At 41.8% G+C, this 18,452-nt stretch overlaps 1 protein-coding gene across 2 annotated transcripts in view; it reads left to right on the top strand.

Moving 5' to 3' along the window:
* ADCY8 (adenylate cyclase 8) overlaps positions 1 to 18,452 on the top strand; it is a 179,563-nt gene that overhangs the window by 139,828 nt on the left and 21,283 nt on the right. For both annotated transcript variants that reach the window (XM_048841664.2, XM_048841661.2), the window contains 4 exons: positions 1,167 to 1,368; positions 5,584 to 5,673; positions 8,514 to 8,686; positions 14,534 to 14,615. In XM_048841664.2, the coding sequence (XP_048697621.2) occupies positions 1,167 to 1,368; positions 5,584 to 5,673; positions 8,514 to 8,686; positions 14,534 to 14,615 (547 nt within the window). The remainder of the gene's footprint in view (positions 1 to 1,166; positions 1,369 to 5,583; positions 5,674 to 8,513; positions 8,687 to 14,533; positions 14,616 to 18,452) is intronic.

Raw genomic sequence — 18,452 nt, forward strand, 5'->3', positions numbered from 1 at the left:
CTAGCTAGTAAAAGAGAAACAGAGGAACCGGAGGAACAGGTTGGCTGAGTTGGAAAATGAAGGGGCGCAGCAGGCAGTAAAGGAAGGTGGGAAGGCAAGAAAGAAGAGAAGAGCAGCTAGTCCTACAAGAAGAAGGAAAGAGATCATGCAGATAATGCAGAGTTTGGAGCCCCAGGAGGCTAGCGGATGATGCACAGAAGATTGAAAGTGAGAACAAAAGACAAGAAGACTTGCAGCCAGAAAAGAACAGAAGGGGGAAGGCCAGAGAATCACATCAACAACAGGAAGAGGCAGTTTCTACATGACTGGGGACTCCTTACTAAGAACAGACAGGTCTGTTACCAAAGCTGATCTGGTGAACAGATGGGGTGCTATCTGCCAGGAGCTAAGACACAGGATATGGACCTATGGCTGAAGAGGATTCTAATGGGAGTGGGAAGGAATCAACTGACTGTCCTTCGTGTGAGAGCAAATGAAACTGTTCAATTCTCACTGGAACACATCAAGGAAGACTACGCCAGACTGGGGAAGACACTTAAAGAAATGGAGACACAGGTGATCTTCAGAGGGATTCTATTTGTCCCTAGAGGAGGAGAGTGAAGGTGAGCCAAGATTATGATGATCAACAGATGGCTCAAGCAGTGGTGCTATAAGGAGGTTTTTGGGATGTTTGACCACTGGGAGGCATTCATGGACAGAGAACTGGGATGGACTCCACCTGAGTAGGAAGGGTAATAGACTTCTTGGATGGCATCTTGAAAGAGAAGCACTGAGGCTTGAAAAGAAGGATATTTCTACCACTCGAACACCCAGTGCACAGAGAGATATTGGTAGTAATTTCGGTGGAATGTTGCCTTGACAGCAGTTGCTTAGCAAGCTAGAGGATAATAAAATAAGTGAAGTTATGGTCAGCCATATGGAATATAAACAATTCTTTGTATTCACTGGGATGTCCACAGCATATATGATGTGTCTTGGGGCTAATTGTGCCAGTCATTAGAACAACTGATTTTAAGAGAAAAAACTGATGGAAAAGGAAGGGGAAATGTGCTGTGATCTAACTAGTATTTATTTCCTAATACTAACTAGCAGTTTACTAGGATTTTTTTTTAATACTAAGTGGTATTGTTTTAATATTTTGCTGGGTTTTCTTTTTTGCCCTGCAGGATGATGCCAATGGTCATTCAGTTTTCCATTCTGATTATGCTGCACTCCACTCTTGTGCTGATCACCACTGCAGAGGATTATAAATGTTTACCCCTAGTGCTACGGAAAACTTGCTGCTGGATTAATGAGACCTATTTGGCCAGGAATGTGATCATTTTTGCATCCATTTTGATTAACTTTCTGGGAGCCATCATAAATATTGTAAGTATCAGACGGACTAAGGGAGGGTGGTACATGTATACCAGAGAACTTTTTTATGAATTATAAAATCCTATCATTCTTCCTGTTACTCTTCTTGCTAACTAATGTGGTAATGAGCCACCCATGGTTTAAATATAAAAGGCAAAGCTAAAGCACTTCAGAAAATTCAATCGGTTGTTTAAAATATGGTTTTCTCCAGTGCATAATTATTTCTCCCTTATGAGGATTATCTATTTTCAAATCCCATCTGCTGCTTTCTGCTCAACATGTCCAGTGCTTTGCAAACCGTTTATGGTCTACTGCTGTGATGATGTGGTTTCTTAAGAACTAGTATTCGAAATAATGATCACAAATAAAAGGTACAGGATTCTCATCTGTTGCAACTCTGTTGTGAATTAGATTTCTAAGCAATGCTATTGACTGATAACATAAGAAAACACCAGTGGAAGAATGGATCAAATGTGGGGTAATCCAGTGGTTAGAGTCAGAGACAAGAAGTCAGGAGTCCTCGTTTCAGTTCCTAACTTGGCTATCCATTCAATGTGTGACCTTTGACGAGTCACTTAGCTTATCTCTCTGTCAGTGTACTCATCTGTAAAGTAAGCAAAGCAATGTTTGTGAAGCATTTGTGCTTAGATACGAAGTGTTAGTGCTTGATTGTGTGGTGAGGAGCTCTATAGAAAAGGGCCCTGTGTAACTGAAAAATTCAAGAATGCACAGACTATCTGAAGGTCTTCAGAGGCACCAGCAACCTTCAGATAAATGGGTCAGATAAGCAGGTTCTGCCAGTCCAACCAGTATCGAAGTCTGTGCTCAGGGTGAGCTAGGGTGACCAGATGTTCCATTTTTAAAGGGATAGTCCCATTTTGGGGGACTTTTTCTTATATAGGCGCCTATTACCCCCCACCCCCGTCCCATTTTTTCACACTTGCTATCTGGGCACCCTAGGGTGAGCTGAAATCTCACTGTGTGAATTCTAATATGTTCATTCTTTCCCCTTCTAAATTACCTTTTGACCAAGGATCTTGAAGTGCTTTACCTGCTTGATTTTACTATTTGTATCTTTATAACTCTTACCAGATGAAGACCTGAAAGCCCTTTCCAAAAACATAATTAACTAAGCCACCATATGATAGGCACATGTTATTATTTTCCCCCATTTTGATAGATGGGGAAATGTCGCCACAACGAGGTTAAATGACAAAGTCTTGTGTGCTGAAGTCAAACCTCTGACTATGAATAACCAAGAGTTTAATTTAGGGCTGGTGTACATGAAGTTAGTGCATAACAACCTGGGATGTAAATGTACCTTGCACTAGCCTGCAGCATGTGAACTGTCCATGCAGGCCCTGCTGCCATGCACTAAAAGTTCCCTAGTGCACTTTAATCTACTGTTTCATAGCAGGGTAGATCAAAGCACACTATGAAACTTTTAGTGTGCAGCATCTGATTCCACTTGGACAGTGAATGCGTGGCAGGCTGCAGTGAGGTAAATTCACACCCCAGTTTGCTACACACTAACTTTTCATAGAGACAACCCTTACCCATGTCACCATTGTGGTTTGATAGTACTGTGTTCTGCTGTTGTCATTCCACTGTGATTGACAGATGGTTATCAGTGTGCTATGGCTTCCTTCCAATTTTTTTGTGATATCACGTAGCCAGTGGTAGGGAGGACAGGAGCAGAAAGAAGAATGTGACCACTGATTCTTACCATTGTAGATGAAGTCCCCATTGTCTTCAGTAGGGGCAAGATTTAATGCGTGGTATTTAGATAATTACCACAAGAATGGTGCTTCTAAAATGGGCAAATAGATTATAGTTGTGAATGCATCTGATGAAGTGAGCGGTAGCTCACGAAAGCTTATGCTCAGATAAATTGGTTAGTCTCTCAGGTGCCACAAGTCCTCCTGTTCTTTTTGCGGATACAGACTAGCACGGCGCTATTCTGGAACATTGTACCAATAGTTAGTATAGTTGTGGTAAACATTTCTAACTATTGTATTGCTGTTACTTCATATTTGGCCTGAGAAAACATATACAAAATTCCACAGGGGTACTCCAGCATGCCCGTGAGTTCTGTCTAGTTGATCCTCGCACATACTATTGAATTGCGCCTCTGTCAAGGTTCCTCCCCAACTCTGAACTCTAGGGTACAGATGTGGGGACCTGCATGAAAACCTCCTAAGCTTACTTTTACCAGCTTAGGTTAAAACTTCCACAAGGTACAAATTAATTTTATCCTTTGTCCTTGGAATAACCACTGCCACCACCAAACTCTAACTGGGTTTACTGGGAAACGTAGTTTGGACACGTCTTTCCCCCCAAAATCCTCCCAACCCTTGCACCCCACTTCCTGGGAAAGGTTTGGTAAAAATCCTCACCAATTTGCATAGGTGACCACAGACCCAAATCCTTGGATCTGAGAACAATGAAAAAGCATTCAGTTTTCTTATAAGAAGACTTTTAATAGAAATAGAAGTAAATAGGAGTAAAGGAATCACCCCTGTAAAATCAGGATGGTAGGTACCTTACAGGGTAATTAGATTCAAAACATAGAGAATCCCTCTAGGCAAAGCCTTAAGTTACAAAAAAGACACACAGACAGAAATAGTCATTCTATTCAGCACAATTCTTTTCTCAGCCATTTAAAGAAATCATAATCTAACACATACCTAGCTAGATTACTTACTAAAAGTTCTAAGACTCCATTCCTGTTCTATCCCCGGCAAAGCAGCATACCAACAGACACAGACCCTTTGTTTCTCTCCCTCCTCCCAGCTTTTGAAAGTATCTTGTCTCCTCATTGGTCATTTTGGTCAGGTGCCAGCAAGGTTACCTTTAGCTTCTTAACCCTTTACAGGTGAGAGGATTTTTCCTCTGGCCAGGAGGGATTTTAAAGGGGTTTACCCTTCCCTTTATATTTATGACAGCTTCGTAGATCATTCCATCTTTGCAGCCACATGCATCTGCTAAGTTCACAGCACCAGATAAAAAGGGCAAGAATCATCGAATTAAAAAAAAATAATTAAATTCTTTCTAACAAAAAAGATTTGGGTTTTGGTTCAAGCTTTCATCAGAAGGTCAAATGGGTTTTATGTTTCTCCGAATTGGTTCACTCATCCCTGGTGGAATATTCACATACAACCTCTAAGCCTGCTGATCTTTTAACTAGATAGCCAAAGTGGTTCTCATGAACTCTATAGTGCGAACAGAGATATTCTCTGATGAATGCCATATGAACTTATATAAGACATAAACTACTAATAGTCACTGAGGAGTGCACAAATATCCTAGAGGATGGTACTGCATTGCTGAGACCACCATTATTAGAGGAACAAATAGGAGAGTTGCAAGTTGAGACTTCATTAGAATTTAATTATAGGAAATCGGACCTCATTAAACAAACTATCTACTCTGTTTCCAAGAGTGAGAGGAGATTTGGCCTGGAAGTATTAGCCTGCTAATAAACATCCAGACTGGATTAACATGTGTGACAAGTGACTCCTAACTTCATTTTTAAGATATTAAATCATTACAGAATTTTTCTGTTTTTATATTATGATATATTGCATCTCAAACTGCCATTTGGTTTAGATTTTAGCTGGTTTATATATTTTAATTAAATACTCTATTTAAAGCATCTGTTGAGTTTGTATCAGATAAATCTATTTCCAGTACAACCCTCTAATTTCCTATCATCACAATAGTCACTCCCAGAATCTTAGGATCAAATTCTGTTTTTTGAATGCACAAGCCAAACTTCCAGTGAAGCTATGGGGATTTGGCCCATATCTGCTGGGACCATACTGTCATTTTTAGTGCAATGTGTATGTTGTCAAAGGGGTGCATAACTTTTATGTGTACAAAAATATATATCTATCCATGTAAAGTGGGTATTTTTAATTAATCTACTCTTAATCTAATTAATCTAATCTTGTGAAATGAGTTTGGTCTTTATATGCCAATAGACAGTTGCACACAGACTTCCTAGACATCTTCCTAAGCATTCAGCCTTTGGATTTTCTGCTAAGACTGCTGGCAAGGGAGCCAGTTGTAGTGGTGGTGTGTTTTGTGATGTGACAACCTGGAAACCAAAGAGTTCCCTGCTCTATGTCCACCTAATTCTACTGGGGGTTTGGTCATCAGGGACCAGTATAGTGAATAACTTCAGTTTAAATGCATCCCTAACTTCTTGTTTTTTTTAATCCACAGCTATGGTGTGATTTTGATAAACCAATACCCTTTAAGAATCAGACTTTCAATTCCTCTGAATCTTTTACGGATATCTGCTCCTATCCTGAGGTATTTCTGAGTTTATATTTAAACTCGTTGAGATCTTCGTGTTTATCAACATGCTGGTAGAAAACACAATGGAAGGTTACAGAGAGAACCAACTTGACGATCTTGTAGGACATTACAACCAGTTTTTGCTCTCTATTATTGATACAGTGGTTCCTGAGTGCCCCTCCCTTTGCACTGTTCTCACAGATCACTTCCATAGGCAGGTATCAGAAGGGTAGCCGTGTTAGTCTGGATCTGTAAAAGCGGCAAAGAGTCCGGTGGCACCTTATAGACTAACAGACGTATTGGAGCATAAGGTTTTGTGGGTGAATACCCACTTCATCAGATGCATGTAGTGGAAATTTCCGGAGGCAGGTATAAATATGCAAGCAAGAATCAGGCTAGGGATAATGAGGTTAGTTCAATCAGGGAGGATGAGGTCCTCTTCTAGCAGCTGAGGTGTGAACACCAAGGGAGGAGAAACTGCTTTTGTAGTTGGCGAGCCATTCATAGATGATTCACATCATCAGTGATCTAGAACCCATCCTGGACAACGATCCCTCACTTTCACAAGGCCTTGGAAGGCAGGCCAGTCCTCGCCCACAGACAACCCACCAACCTGAAGCATATTCTCACCAGCAACTACACACCGCACCATAGTAACTCTAACTCAGGAACCAATCCATGCAACAAACCTCGTTGCCAACTCTGCCCACATATCTACACCAGCGACACCATCACAGGACCTAACCAGTTCAGCCACACCATCACCGGTTTATTCACCTGCACGTCCACCAATGTAATATACGCCATCATGTGCCAGCAATGCCCCTCTGCTATGTACATCGGCCAAACTGGACAGTCCCTACCTAAAAAGATAAATGGACACAAATCAGACATTAGGAATGGCAATATACAAAAACCTGTAGGAGAATACCTCAACCTCCCTGGACACACACTAGCAGATTTAAAGGTAGCCATCCTGCAGCAAAAAAACTTCAGGACCAGACTTCAAAGAGAAACTGCTGAACTTCAGTTCATTTGCAAATTTGACACCATCAGCTCAGGATTAAACAAAGACTGTGACTGGCTCGCCAACTACAAAAGCAGTTTCTCTTCCCTTGGTGTTCACACCTCAACTGCTAGATGAGGACCTCATCCTCCCTAATTGAACTAACCTCATTATTCCTAGCCTGATTCTTGCTTGCATATTTATACCTGCCTCTGGAAATTTCCACTACATGCATCCGATGAAGTGGGTATTCACCCACGAAAGCTTATGCTCCAATATGTCTGTTAGTCTATAAGGTGCCACAGGACTCTTTGCTGCTTCCATAGGCAGGTGAACTTTGGCAGACATATGCAGTGTTAGGAGACTAGGGTGGCTATGACAAAATAACATTTTGAAGTCCTATACTATGGTGAAGGCCAAAGAAGAGTTGGTTTTGCAATCAGCACACCTTAGAGGCCTGTTTGCTTACTCATATCCCTGTTGAGCCAAGCGCTTATGCACATCCTTATGTCCCATTCAAGGCAATGAGAATAAAGAAGATGCCTGAGTGATTGGCTAAGCCGGGGCCTTAGACAGGGAGAATGAGACACTTGTTGTTGGCTCAAACCCCTGTTTGAGTTGACTTTTGTCAATGTTTCATTGTTGTTTGCATTATAGACTTTTAAATAATGCACCCAAAGATTATTCCTTGGTTCAATAAAATACAAAACCAAATGTAAGTCAGAGGAAGTCAATGGAGTGTGCTAATAAATCTTACACACCAAAGAAGAACTGCAGTGACTCTGCTGCCACAGCTTTCGTTCCAGTCTGTGCCTTTGAAGCAGATGGACTCTTCCTTCCATTGGGAGCAAACACATCAGCAGAACTGAACTGGGTGGTTGTAGATAAAAACAAGTATGTTGCTCTAAAAGAGGCACATGGCAGTGTCATAATGTTGCCATCGTTATGCAACGAATTTCCAGGTGGCAGCACCTTACTGGAGAAGAGAGGGCAAAGAGGTGGCATAAGAGAAATTCCATAAAAATAATCAATTCTGCACCATTGCAAAATATTACTAATGAAATATTATGGATGTTTATCGGCACTAAGATGTTCGGATTATAGGTGTTAACGTTGCCATTTCAAATGTAAGCCGTTTGAGGCCAGGTCCATGTTTTCCTCTATGTACAACATCAAGTGCAAGGATGGTGTTTGACAAAAACGTAGTCATGAAGAAAAATGAGATGTTGAAAGTATTAGAAAATGAGAAGTGAATGAGGTTCTGGGCATCACATTGTAAGAGGGCAGTGAAATTTTGCTGGATTTGCAATACCAAAGCACCCCTTCAGGTTTGATTCTCCACTTGGACAGCATGGAGGGGGCATGTTGCAAGGCAGGGGCTCCATGATCCTGAACCTAGTGTAAGAAAGGACTGCCAGGGGCAAACCTAATTTATGCCCCGAGAGACCATTTGCAAGTGGGCAATTAGGTATAATGCCCTCTCCTCTCTCCACTGTGCCCAAGAAATGCCCTTCCCAGGATGGGGTAGCTAGCACAGGAATTGGTAGAGCCATCTCTGCCAGATTTCTGCAAGTGGAGAGTTCTCCTGCACAAAGGGAATCCTCCTCTGACCATCTCCATACAAACTAACTGTAGTTAGTCTGCACCAATGACTAACTGCACATATATACCCCATAAATGTTTAGGCCTAAATTATCGTAAGGGTCCACCGTGCAGGGATGCTTCCATTTTTGGTGCCCCAAATAGGATACAGAGCTGGATTTTCTAAAGTTCTGAGCACAATTGGTGGACACTTTGAAAATTCAGGCCTTCATAAAGTTGAAACTGACCACTCGTGCTCTCTGTTCAGTATTTTGTCTTTACCGGTGTTTTGGCAATGGTGACCTGTGCCGTGTTTCTTCGTCTCAACTCCGTCCTGAAGTTGGCAGTGCTTCTCATTATGATCGCAATCTATTCTCTGCTGACTGAGACCGTTTATGCCTCCCTCTTCCTGCAATACGACAACTTGAATCACAATGGAGAGTAAGTGTTAGCAGCTACATTTGGAAAAAATGTCTATTGTTGTTATACTTTTTATGGGACGGGTTTTGCCACTTTTGCTCACAATGAGTAGTGCCATGCTCCGAAAGGGACTCCTAGTGTGGTAAGGTGCTACTCACCAGGAGTAAGCACAACTCTGTGTGCACTGTATCCTTGCTTTCATTTCTTGAATAATCATTAATAATTAAGGATCGGACTGTGATCTCCTTACTCATGCTGATTAGTACCTTCCACTTTTAATAGTCCCAGCAGAGTGAAAGGATCTACTTCTGGAGTAATATGCTGCTCAGTGTGGAAAAGAGAATCACAATCTGGCCCTGAATAAATAATAATAACACCGAGCTCTGATACAGTGCTCTTCAACAATACATTTCAAAGCATTTCACAACCTTTAATGAAAGAATCAATATAGTCTTGGCTAAGAAACCAACAAGGCATTGAAATTGGAGTGATAATCTCAAGTTTATTGGAAATAGTTTCAACTGTCAATAAGTGATCAATATGTTAAGGCAACTCAAATAAAAAAGAAAAAGTAAACTCCAGACATTCACCAGGAGTTATAAACAATAATTAGCAATACGTGTCAATTAAGAGAACATGCAAAAATCTTAAGCATAATTTACATATACATATAAAATCTGTCTGTGCATGTAGATTGTATGTGATGTACTTCCTTCAGATAATACAGTGGAGTAGCAACACCATACTTAAGGTTGTGCCAGACATCTAATTTTAACGCAGCTGAAAAAGTTGCATTAGAAATGTGTTTTCAAAGAAGGGATTGATTTGAAATGCTGGATGTAGTTTGAATTTAGCTATCACGATTCCAAACAACACCATATGTTAAACATTTTTGAAGTGGCTCTTGTTTTCTTCAGAACCCTTTTTAAAATGTACTAAAGCAGCCTTCGGTATGATGTTAATGTGATCCTTTGCTATCTGTACTTTGGATGATGGTTAGATAAAAGCTGCAGCATGCTTTGTATCACTACTTTTTAAGATTCAAAGAGTTACCATTTCGGGCCTCCACAAGACTAATTAACAATGTAAGAGGCATAAGAGCTGTGATGACACAGTGGCTGAGGGTGTCAGATGACGCAGTGTGTCAGGCTTACTTGTTACTATGGCGCTAGAGGTCTTCAGAAAATGCAGTGGTAATCCACATTAACCCAGTGTGCATGTTTGCTGTACTCTAGTGGCCAGGCCACTTATAGAGGTTTATGCTATTGCATGTGAATTAATGGAGCTGGTCCTTTAGGCCTCCACAGCAGACATGCGTGCTTTTAGATTCAGAGTTCAATCCCTGAGGACCAAGGGAGTCATTATGTGAGGTGGCCCATGCAGGGGTTGTGGATTGTGTATTCTCAACATGAGCTTCTCAGGGCAGATGGAATGCGTTAATCACACAAACACAAGTGTGACTTTATAGCCCCCTTGAGTGGTTAGATCATGTGTAATAATACCCATAAGCCAGATCATCTGCAAGGACTGAATTTGGGAACTAGTAGATCTCAAGCCTTAAGCCGCTGCTGCTTAGCTCCATTAGCTCACATGTAGGAGCAGACTTGTGAGCCTCTACAGAGCCCTTCAGGGTGAGGCTGTCTCTTGCTGTGCAGTTATTTTCTTGGGGGCTCGTAGGAGCTACTATAATATAAATAATGCTGATAATAAGCTACAAGCATCAAATGCCATGGTGATATATTTAAGCATGATCTTCTTTCTCCGAGCTACCTGCTGCTGATGGTTAATTTATTCAGTCAGTTATATTTCATTCATGCCATGTGTTGCTATTTTCTGTCCTCTGCTAGGAGTATAATGTCATGTCGTTAAACATTAAGGGACAAAAAGGCCTTAGAAACACAAAAAATGTACCCTGAGTCGTCTCATTTGTAGACAAATCAGTACCTCCTTGCTGCAGGAAACGTCTCATTAACTAGCAATAGAAGAAGATGTATGAATGGAACAGGGCAGCCTTAATATAGGTCTCATAAATTAAAAAAAATAAAGCTGTAACTGTTCTGATGTGTAGATCCTTCCCATTTCAATCTCAGATGAGTGGTTTTGTGGCTCTCTAATATTCTGTGCAACTCTCTGGCCATATGAACTACCTGTAGTATATGCATGTCCTTGTATGCACCAAGAGCTAAAATATTTCCTTTGAACCATGGCCACGTAGCCCAAGTTTGGCCCCGTGGGGAAGGAAAACTCTCCTCAAGATATGCCACAACTGTTACTGTAACTTTAAAGCTGCCAAAGCCTCCATTCTTTCTCTGTCCATGCCCCCTGGGGACAAAAACGGGTGGATTTTCAGTCTCCCCACTGGCCCTTCCTCAGCCTGCCCTCCAAGACACAGGGGATGTGCACCTCCTACTTCTGAGGGAATTATGTGCCAAAAAAAATAAAAATTCTGCACACAATATTTTTAAATTCTGCAAATTTAATTTGTCAATAAAGAAATGAGAAGGCTCCAGCATGGCAGTGAGGAGCACAGGTGACTGGCTTCACAGAGGTGGGAGATCACCATGCAGCCCCTCTACCCCTGGACATGGACTTGGCCATGAGGCTGCACCCAATCCTGACACAGCACAAAGGCTGGGCCTGCCCCAAAGGTCCATGTCCCAGGGAGGAAGAAGGGATCTCCCACCTCTGTGCAGCCAGTGGCCTGTGCTCCTTACTGCCATGCTAGAGCCTCCACATTTATTTATTGACATATAAAATTTGCAGAATTTTGCAGAATTTCTAATTTTTTTGGCACAGAATTTTCTCAGGAATAAGACTTCCAAATCCACACATTTGAACCATCTCTAAAAATTATCTACTGTAGTCTTTAATGCACAACATTAAGGTGTAGATGAAACAGCTCAATTCCCATCGATTTCCGTTGAGCCATCATTTCACCCTTATCTCTGGATCTTTCAGGGCTAGAAGGAAGTGTTGTATATCTCACTGGAAAGCTTATTCCACTGCTTCTGGGGCCCTGCTCCTGAAAAGAAATGCAGCTTAATTGCAAGGAGTGCTTCTTGTGGTTCCTATGTATTTGAGGGTAGGTGTACACTTAAAACACTACAGCAGCACTGGTGCAGCTGGGCCACTGTAGCGCTTCAGTGAAGATGCTACTGTCCGGACAGGAGAGCTTATCCCATCAGTGGAGTTAATCCACCCCCACAAGAGGCAGTAGGTATGTCGACAGGAGAAGGGCTCCTGTCGACATAGCATTGTCTACTCCGGGGGATAGGTCAGTATAACTGCTTCGCTCAGGGATGTGGATTTTTCACACCCCTGAGCGACATAATTATACCGATGTATGTTTATAGTGTAGACCTGGCCTAAGTGCCATGTGAGCACTCCATAAAGTGATAGAATTGCCAGTGAAGATTCATGTTTTTGACTAGTCTTGGGCCAAATCCAGAGAATTCCACATTTTAATTCTTCTTCAAATATCTTTGTATTTTCAGAGAAAATAGTCATATATCCAAATCAATTTAGCACAGATGTACTTGCATGACAAAGATGATATTTATCAGCTTACGTTACCCTCGGCTACAGTGACACGTACAGTGTGCCCGCTGGTTTGTTGTTATGTATTAGAGAGTTGTCTTTGTTCACAGCCAGTCTTGGATTGTTAGGAAAAAAATCTAGTAGAAAAGAATGTACAAATGCTATTATCAATATAAATCATCTAATACTGAAAAAAAGAGGACAGGTTGATTGGAACTTAACAGTGAGTGTTACTATTAGAAACCAGTTTTCCTGACAGTCTTGAGGCACCATGAATGACAGTGAGAAGATACCAACTGTTACAGGGCAGTGGTTTCTAAAAGGCATATTTAAGGAGATGCTTACTCTTACAAAAAGGGAATATATTCTAAGCATACTAAAAATATACTAGTTTTCCATCAGGAAATATTATCAGATGGATTTTCATGGGATGACTTCAGTTTGTCGATAATATGAGTTTTGGGCTAAACTGATGAATGGTATGTTGAGGTGAAAAAAAAGACTATTATATTGAAACATGTAACCATTGTTTTATAACACTGTGACATAAGAGAAAGAGTGATCTAGGTACCTGTTGCCATTCTAAAATTACCATAGGCTAGACGGACAGGCAGGTAGATTGATATGATCAAGTTACCTGGTATCAACAAAATATCCAACAAATGTAGCCCTCCTTTCTATTTAAAAATCATTTCCAAATATAGCTGATTTTTGCAAATCTATTTGTAATTGTGCAAATAGAGCAAAACATGTTTGTATAAGTTATGGGCTGTTCACAAACTTTTCATTTTATCCCTCCTGCTATTTGTAATTCATGGTTTCTGATTGTTCATCTTAGTCAAATGATATTGTTTCCAGTCTCGACAGGAGGATTTAAAACATCAGGACACTAAGACATTATGAATGGTATCTGCTTTTATTCATACACAGATACCTTTCTTCACTTTTTAACTGTGAGTAATTGTATGAATAACAGACATTTCCCAGATATTTGGGTGAACAAAACCTATTTATGTGAATATTCATCAATAGTGATTAAAAAGGGCCTCGGCATAATCTAACCAAACAGCCACTTGGAATTCAAATGAAAGGCACAAACAAATTATCTGACTTGCTCTAGATGTCTGGAAATCATTTGCAAAGCCAGGAATAGAACCCAGTGGTCCTGACTTTATCTTCTACTCAAATCACTCTCTCAGCCAGAGCTAGTAAACAATGTTTTTGTAGTATTTCACCAGCTCAGGTCGGGAGAATCATTCGAGTAGAAGACAAAGTCCGAACTACTTGGTTCTATTCCAGGCTTTGCAAGTGACTTCCAGACACCTGGGACAAGTCACATAATTTATTTGTGCTTCTCCTTACCCAGCTGTAGAATGGACAGAATACTGATCTACCTCAAAAGGGTGTTGGGAGGCTTTGTCAATATGTGTAAAATGTTTTGAAGTCCTTGAATGAAAGGTGCTAGGCACGTGCAAAATATTGTAATGGCTGAAGTTAGGATTGTAGGTCATAATCCCAGATATAGGGTCAGGTTCTCTCCACTCTTCCAAACCCCTTGCACTGCTCCACCAGCAAAAAGGTGCCAGATGCTGGTTGTATCTGGCCCGCTGAGAATTCCTTCAGTGAAAGGAGGTCTCAGCTGGCCTAAAGCCAGCATAGCCAGTTCCTACCCTGTGTACTCTCCCCTGATCCTGACACAGAGGGCATGCTGGGAACCAAAGTAGGTTTCTAGGGGTGCAGCAGGAATGTGCTGTGCTCTCCCCAGCTTGTGTAATGGACCCTTTGGGGCCACTAAGCTGCTCTAAATTCCAGCAGGACCAGGGCAAACTAGAGACTTACAAAGCCATAACACACTCTGTTATAGGCCCCCTTCTTCAGTGCCAAGTGGGTTTTGGTGCTGCAGATCATCCTGGCCCATAGCTCTGAAGCCTGGATTGGGAGAGGACTGAAGTGTGCATACCTCATTTAAGGATATATTTAATCATGTCAGTTCTGTTCATTGCATACCACTGCCACTGGGATCACCACCACAAAGAGAGTGACGAATGCATGGCTTCTCTGTCATGGTTGGAAGGGAAGGATTAGCATCTCCTGATTGCTAGTGGAGGCCTCGCTTTAATCGTTCAACACATTGGTTATTAGACAGTGAACATTTTAATTACAGTCTTGTACTGTTGAATTAATTGTTATTGGTTATATTTTCAAATGCCAAGGTTTTTCACAACAAACCATAGAAAAGCACGTAGGTTACCAAATTAAAGCCCTCCCTGATTAAAATAAAACTCTGACCGATCAATAATAATGTCTTTCTTTGGGTTTTTTTCTTTCCAGAACCGATTTCCTGGGCACAAAGGAGGCATCCTTGCTACTGATGGCAATGTTCCTGTTAGCCGTATTTTATCATGGTCAACAGGTAAAGCAAACATTTACTGTAACTGCTCGCTTTACAAACTAGAATTGCAGGATGCAGCAATAATTACTTTCAAAATACCAGCTGGCATTTGAAGCAAATATTTTTATCCACTTGAGTATATGACCTTTAATAATGTAATGTCAAATAAGCCAATTAAGCAAAGACTGATTAAAGAAGGCTCACATCCAGCACAGTGCAGTTTTAGTGATTCTTAAGAGCAGCATGCACTGCATAATGGAGAGAGGCCAAATGTGCAATCGTCTCTGTATCTTAGGTACTTATATGGCTTCCATAGCCATAGTATTGGAGTGTCTCACCGCCTTTGATGTATTCATCCTCATCACACCACTGTGAAACAGGGCAGAGCTGTTAGCCTCAATTTACAGATAGGAAAGGGAGGCATAGAGAGGCCAAGTAATTGGGACTTGAGTGCAGAACTCCCACGTCCCAGGTGAGTGCCCTAACCACTGGGAAAGACTTCCTACCTAGGATACCTCAGAAATAGAGAGTTATGGTTAAAGGGGGACCAGGATCTGAACCCATCCATGCTTCTGGATTTGTAAACGTAGAACCGCATTGAAGTTGTTGCAAAACCAATCCAGAGCAGTGTCGGTCACTAAACTCCTCTGGGTTATACAGTAGGAATGTTAAGATCTAACCCTAGGCAGTCCTAGTCCAGTGCTGGAAAACCTCCTTTGGCTTTGGCTGAAGTTTTTTTCTAGTAATCTCAGAAGGATCAAGCCCTTAGAACACCCCAAGTCATGCAAGGTTCACCTGTGGCATCAAACCACAGTGCTGCATTCGAGCAACCAACGTGAAGGAACAGAACTCCTGGGGGTGGGGCGGTATTTGGAGTCATTCTGCTTCAGGAAGATGCAATGTCTCCTGGAGCTCCCTGGTTGGGCTGGTGGGGGTAGAGGTAATTTGCTACAGCCATTTAGGGCATGAAGCATACTCCCCTCTGCCGTCTGGAAGGAGAGGAGAGCATGGGGAAGGCATGGCTCTGTATGTTCTCAATCTCTTTCCAGGGAATTGTTCCTAGGGACAAACAACTTGGCAGCAGCCCTTGTGCTCTCACAAATACAGGGGCTGTGATTCAGACCAGCCCTTACACAGTCTAAGATTTGGACGATAATGTAGAGTTACTTTCACTGACTACACCAAGGTGTAAATTTGGCCCTGACTTGCACCATATTGCAGCAAGCGAATGGATTGCACACTGTAAATCCATGGTCCTAGATGTTTTTAAATCATTTCTTATTTCTGGAGATCTTGAAGTTTATTCATAGAAAAAATAGCATGTGATCATGTAATTAAATACAGTATCATAATGCATGTGCACAAGAGGGCCAAATTAAGGTTGCATGGGAAATGCTTATGCTGGCATTTCCTAACTTTTAAAGTGCTTGAGTTTTGCAACCTTAATGTTCTTTCAATATAGTTTGTATGTAATTTCCCAGTTTAAAAAAAAATAAACAAAAAAAGAAATTCCACTACATGGTATCATATTGACACCCATGTGGGGTATTGGTGGGGCTGGAACCTTTAGATCTCTTCCACTTGAGCTAATGGAGTAACTGATAGCATTAGTAGGTTGTCATCCTCTATGGGGATGGTTTTACCATCACCCCCTGCTCTAGAAGGGGATGAGAAGCACACTTTGCCAGTAGTTTAATAAATACTTGCTGAGAAATGGTGGGACTTAGAAACCTTGAGTTCCATTCCAGGCTCTGTGGGGGGAGTGTTCTCTAATGAGTACAGACTCTTCTTCATATTTCCCCCAAGATTAGACCCCTTCTGCTCCATCCTGTCCAACTTGTCCCTGTCCTAATTCAGTCTCTTTCCCACCCCTGGTTTCTGATCCCAGCCCCATTCTCCTCACCTAGTCCCAATCTCAACTCATCAGGTTTATCATTCCAGCCCTAGCCTCTTGCTGAGCAAATCCTATTCTAATGACTCCAGATTCCCTGTCCCATTCTCTCCTAATTTCCAGCCCTAGCATCCTTGCCCAGACATTCCACTTCCCCTTTCCTAACTCCTCATCCAATCTGTCTCTCTCTCCCATACTCTGGCCTCCAGTCACCGCATCCATATTCCCTGTCCCTACTGGTTCCCAGTTCCAGTCTCCCTCCTTGAGCTTGTCCTCCAATGTCAGAGCTTCTTGTCCAATTTCAGTTGCCCACTTCCCCTGCACCAGCTCCTTGTCTCGGTCTCTTTGCTCAGTCAGTCCCAGTTCTCCTCCTGGACCCTGACTCCTTACTGGTATACGTCTGCCTTCCCCGCTCAATGCCTTCCCCCTTCCCCAATGCTTCTGAGTCCCCATCTCCTTGCTTAGCCAGTTTTCCCACCTGACTGTTCCTCTAATCCTGGTCTCCCACACACTTACTGGCTCCCAGTCTCTCTCCAACATTTCCCACCCATTCTCAGTCCCAATCTCTTTGGCCTGTCCCAATTCCTCTCCCATGCTGGTTGTCCTAATCTACTCTTCCCCCAGCTCCAGCTCTAGCCCCCTCTGCCTTCAAATCAGGCATCTTCCTCCTTCATATTGCCTAGGCTCAGCACGGAGGTCATGGAGAACACAAGAGAGAAAGGCTCTCTGCTCTCAGTTTTAGTATTCAGATGGCCTACAGCAGGTCAGAGCTGCAGTTGCAAGGAAAGTCCTGTTCAACTGCCAGCTGGAAAAATGTTCATTGCAGACAGAATCTTTGGAGACTTTAGCTGCTTAAGCCTAACAAGTCAATACTGAGCCCATTTAAACCGTGATTTTCCAAAGATTTATAGCTTGGCCAAATTTGGCTGGATTTGCACAGGGTCAGGAAAAGGTATACTGCTGACACAAAGGCCACCCCCTGCCAACTTTCAAGACTCTGCTCCAAACATGGGCACACACTAGAACTTTCAAAAATGGTTGCCCACCACTATATTTTTCCCTAGCCTCATTCTCAGAAATGGCTAAACAATACTGGCTGACATTTTCCAAAAATAAATAAATAAATAAAATCCACACTGATGCAGACACCTGGCATGAAAAATTTCAGTCAAAACAGCTGTAGTCTGGCAAAGTTATAAGCAACTGAAAACAGGGTTTTAGAATGGGCAACATCAGGCAACCTTAATAACATGCTGCTTATAATATGCCACTGTGTAACCTTGTGCTCCTTGCTGTGTCCTAATTTCAGCTTCCACTCACTTCAGCTATACATTGAAAGCATGTAAAAGTCAAAGAGAGCCCAGCTCTCCCAGAAATAGATATATAAAAATAAGTAAATCACTATGGAAACATGGAGATAATGGGGGTTTGCAAGAAAGGGGTTGAAAGAACTGTAAATGCTTTAGTGTTGGATTTTTTGTTTGTTTTTCAAATTACATAGTATTGAATGGTGTGAAATAAAAAGAAAGTTTTAGAAGTGGATGAAACAGAACATTAAAAGTACCTCAAAGAAGAGCATAAAACCTTTAAAGTGTAACAAAAAGCAAAAAAACCCTGACATGTGCTAAATAAAAATCACGACAGTGATTCTTCATGTTGCAACTCCAGTATTATGTTGCAGCAAAGACACTGATTTCAGCATGCATTGGTGTAAAACTGGAGTGATATGATGAAGGAACCATGCTCAGAATATTTTAGGTACAGGGGGGAAATGCTGTAAAGTGACTGATTGATATGTCCAAAGGGAGAACATGAATGTAGGAAATACAAGCTCAGGAAATGAAAAGGGACAGTTGTACAGAGTGGCTCCCGGATGGGGCTGAGTACCCTCCCCCTCACTGACTCCTCTGGATAGCAGCTAAAGGCCTATCTGGGGTGGAGAAACAGGGGGACTTGATTCAGCTTTG

The sequence above is a fragment of the Caretta caretta genome, chromosome 2 (genome assembly GCF_965140235.1).
Source record: "Caretta caretta isolate rCarCar2 chromosome 2, rCarCar1.hap1, whole genome shotgun sequence".
NCBI classification, from domain to species: Eukaryota; Metazoa; Chordata; order Testudines; family Cheloniidae; genus Caretta; species Caretta caretta.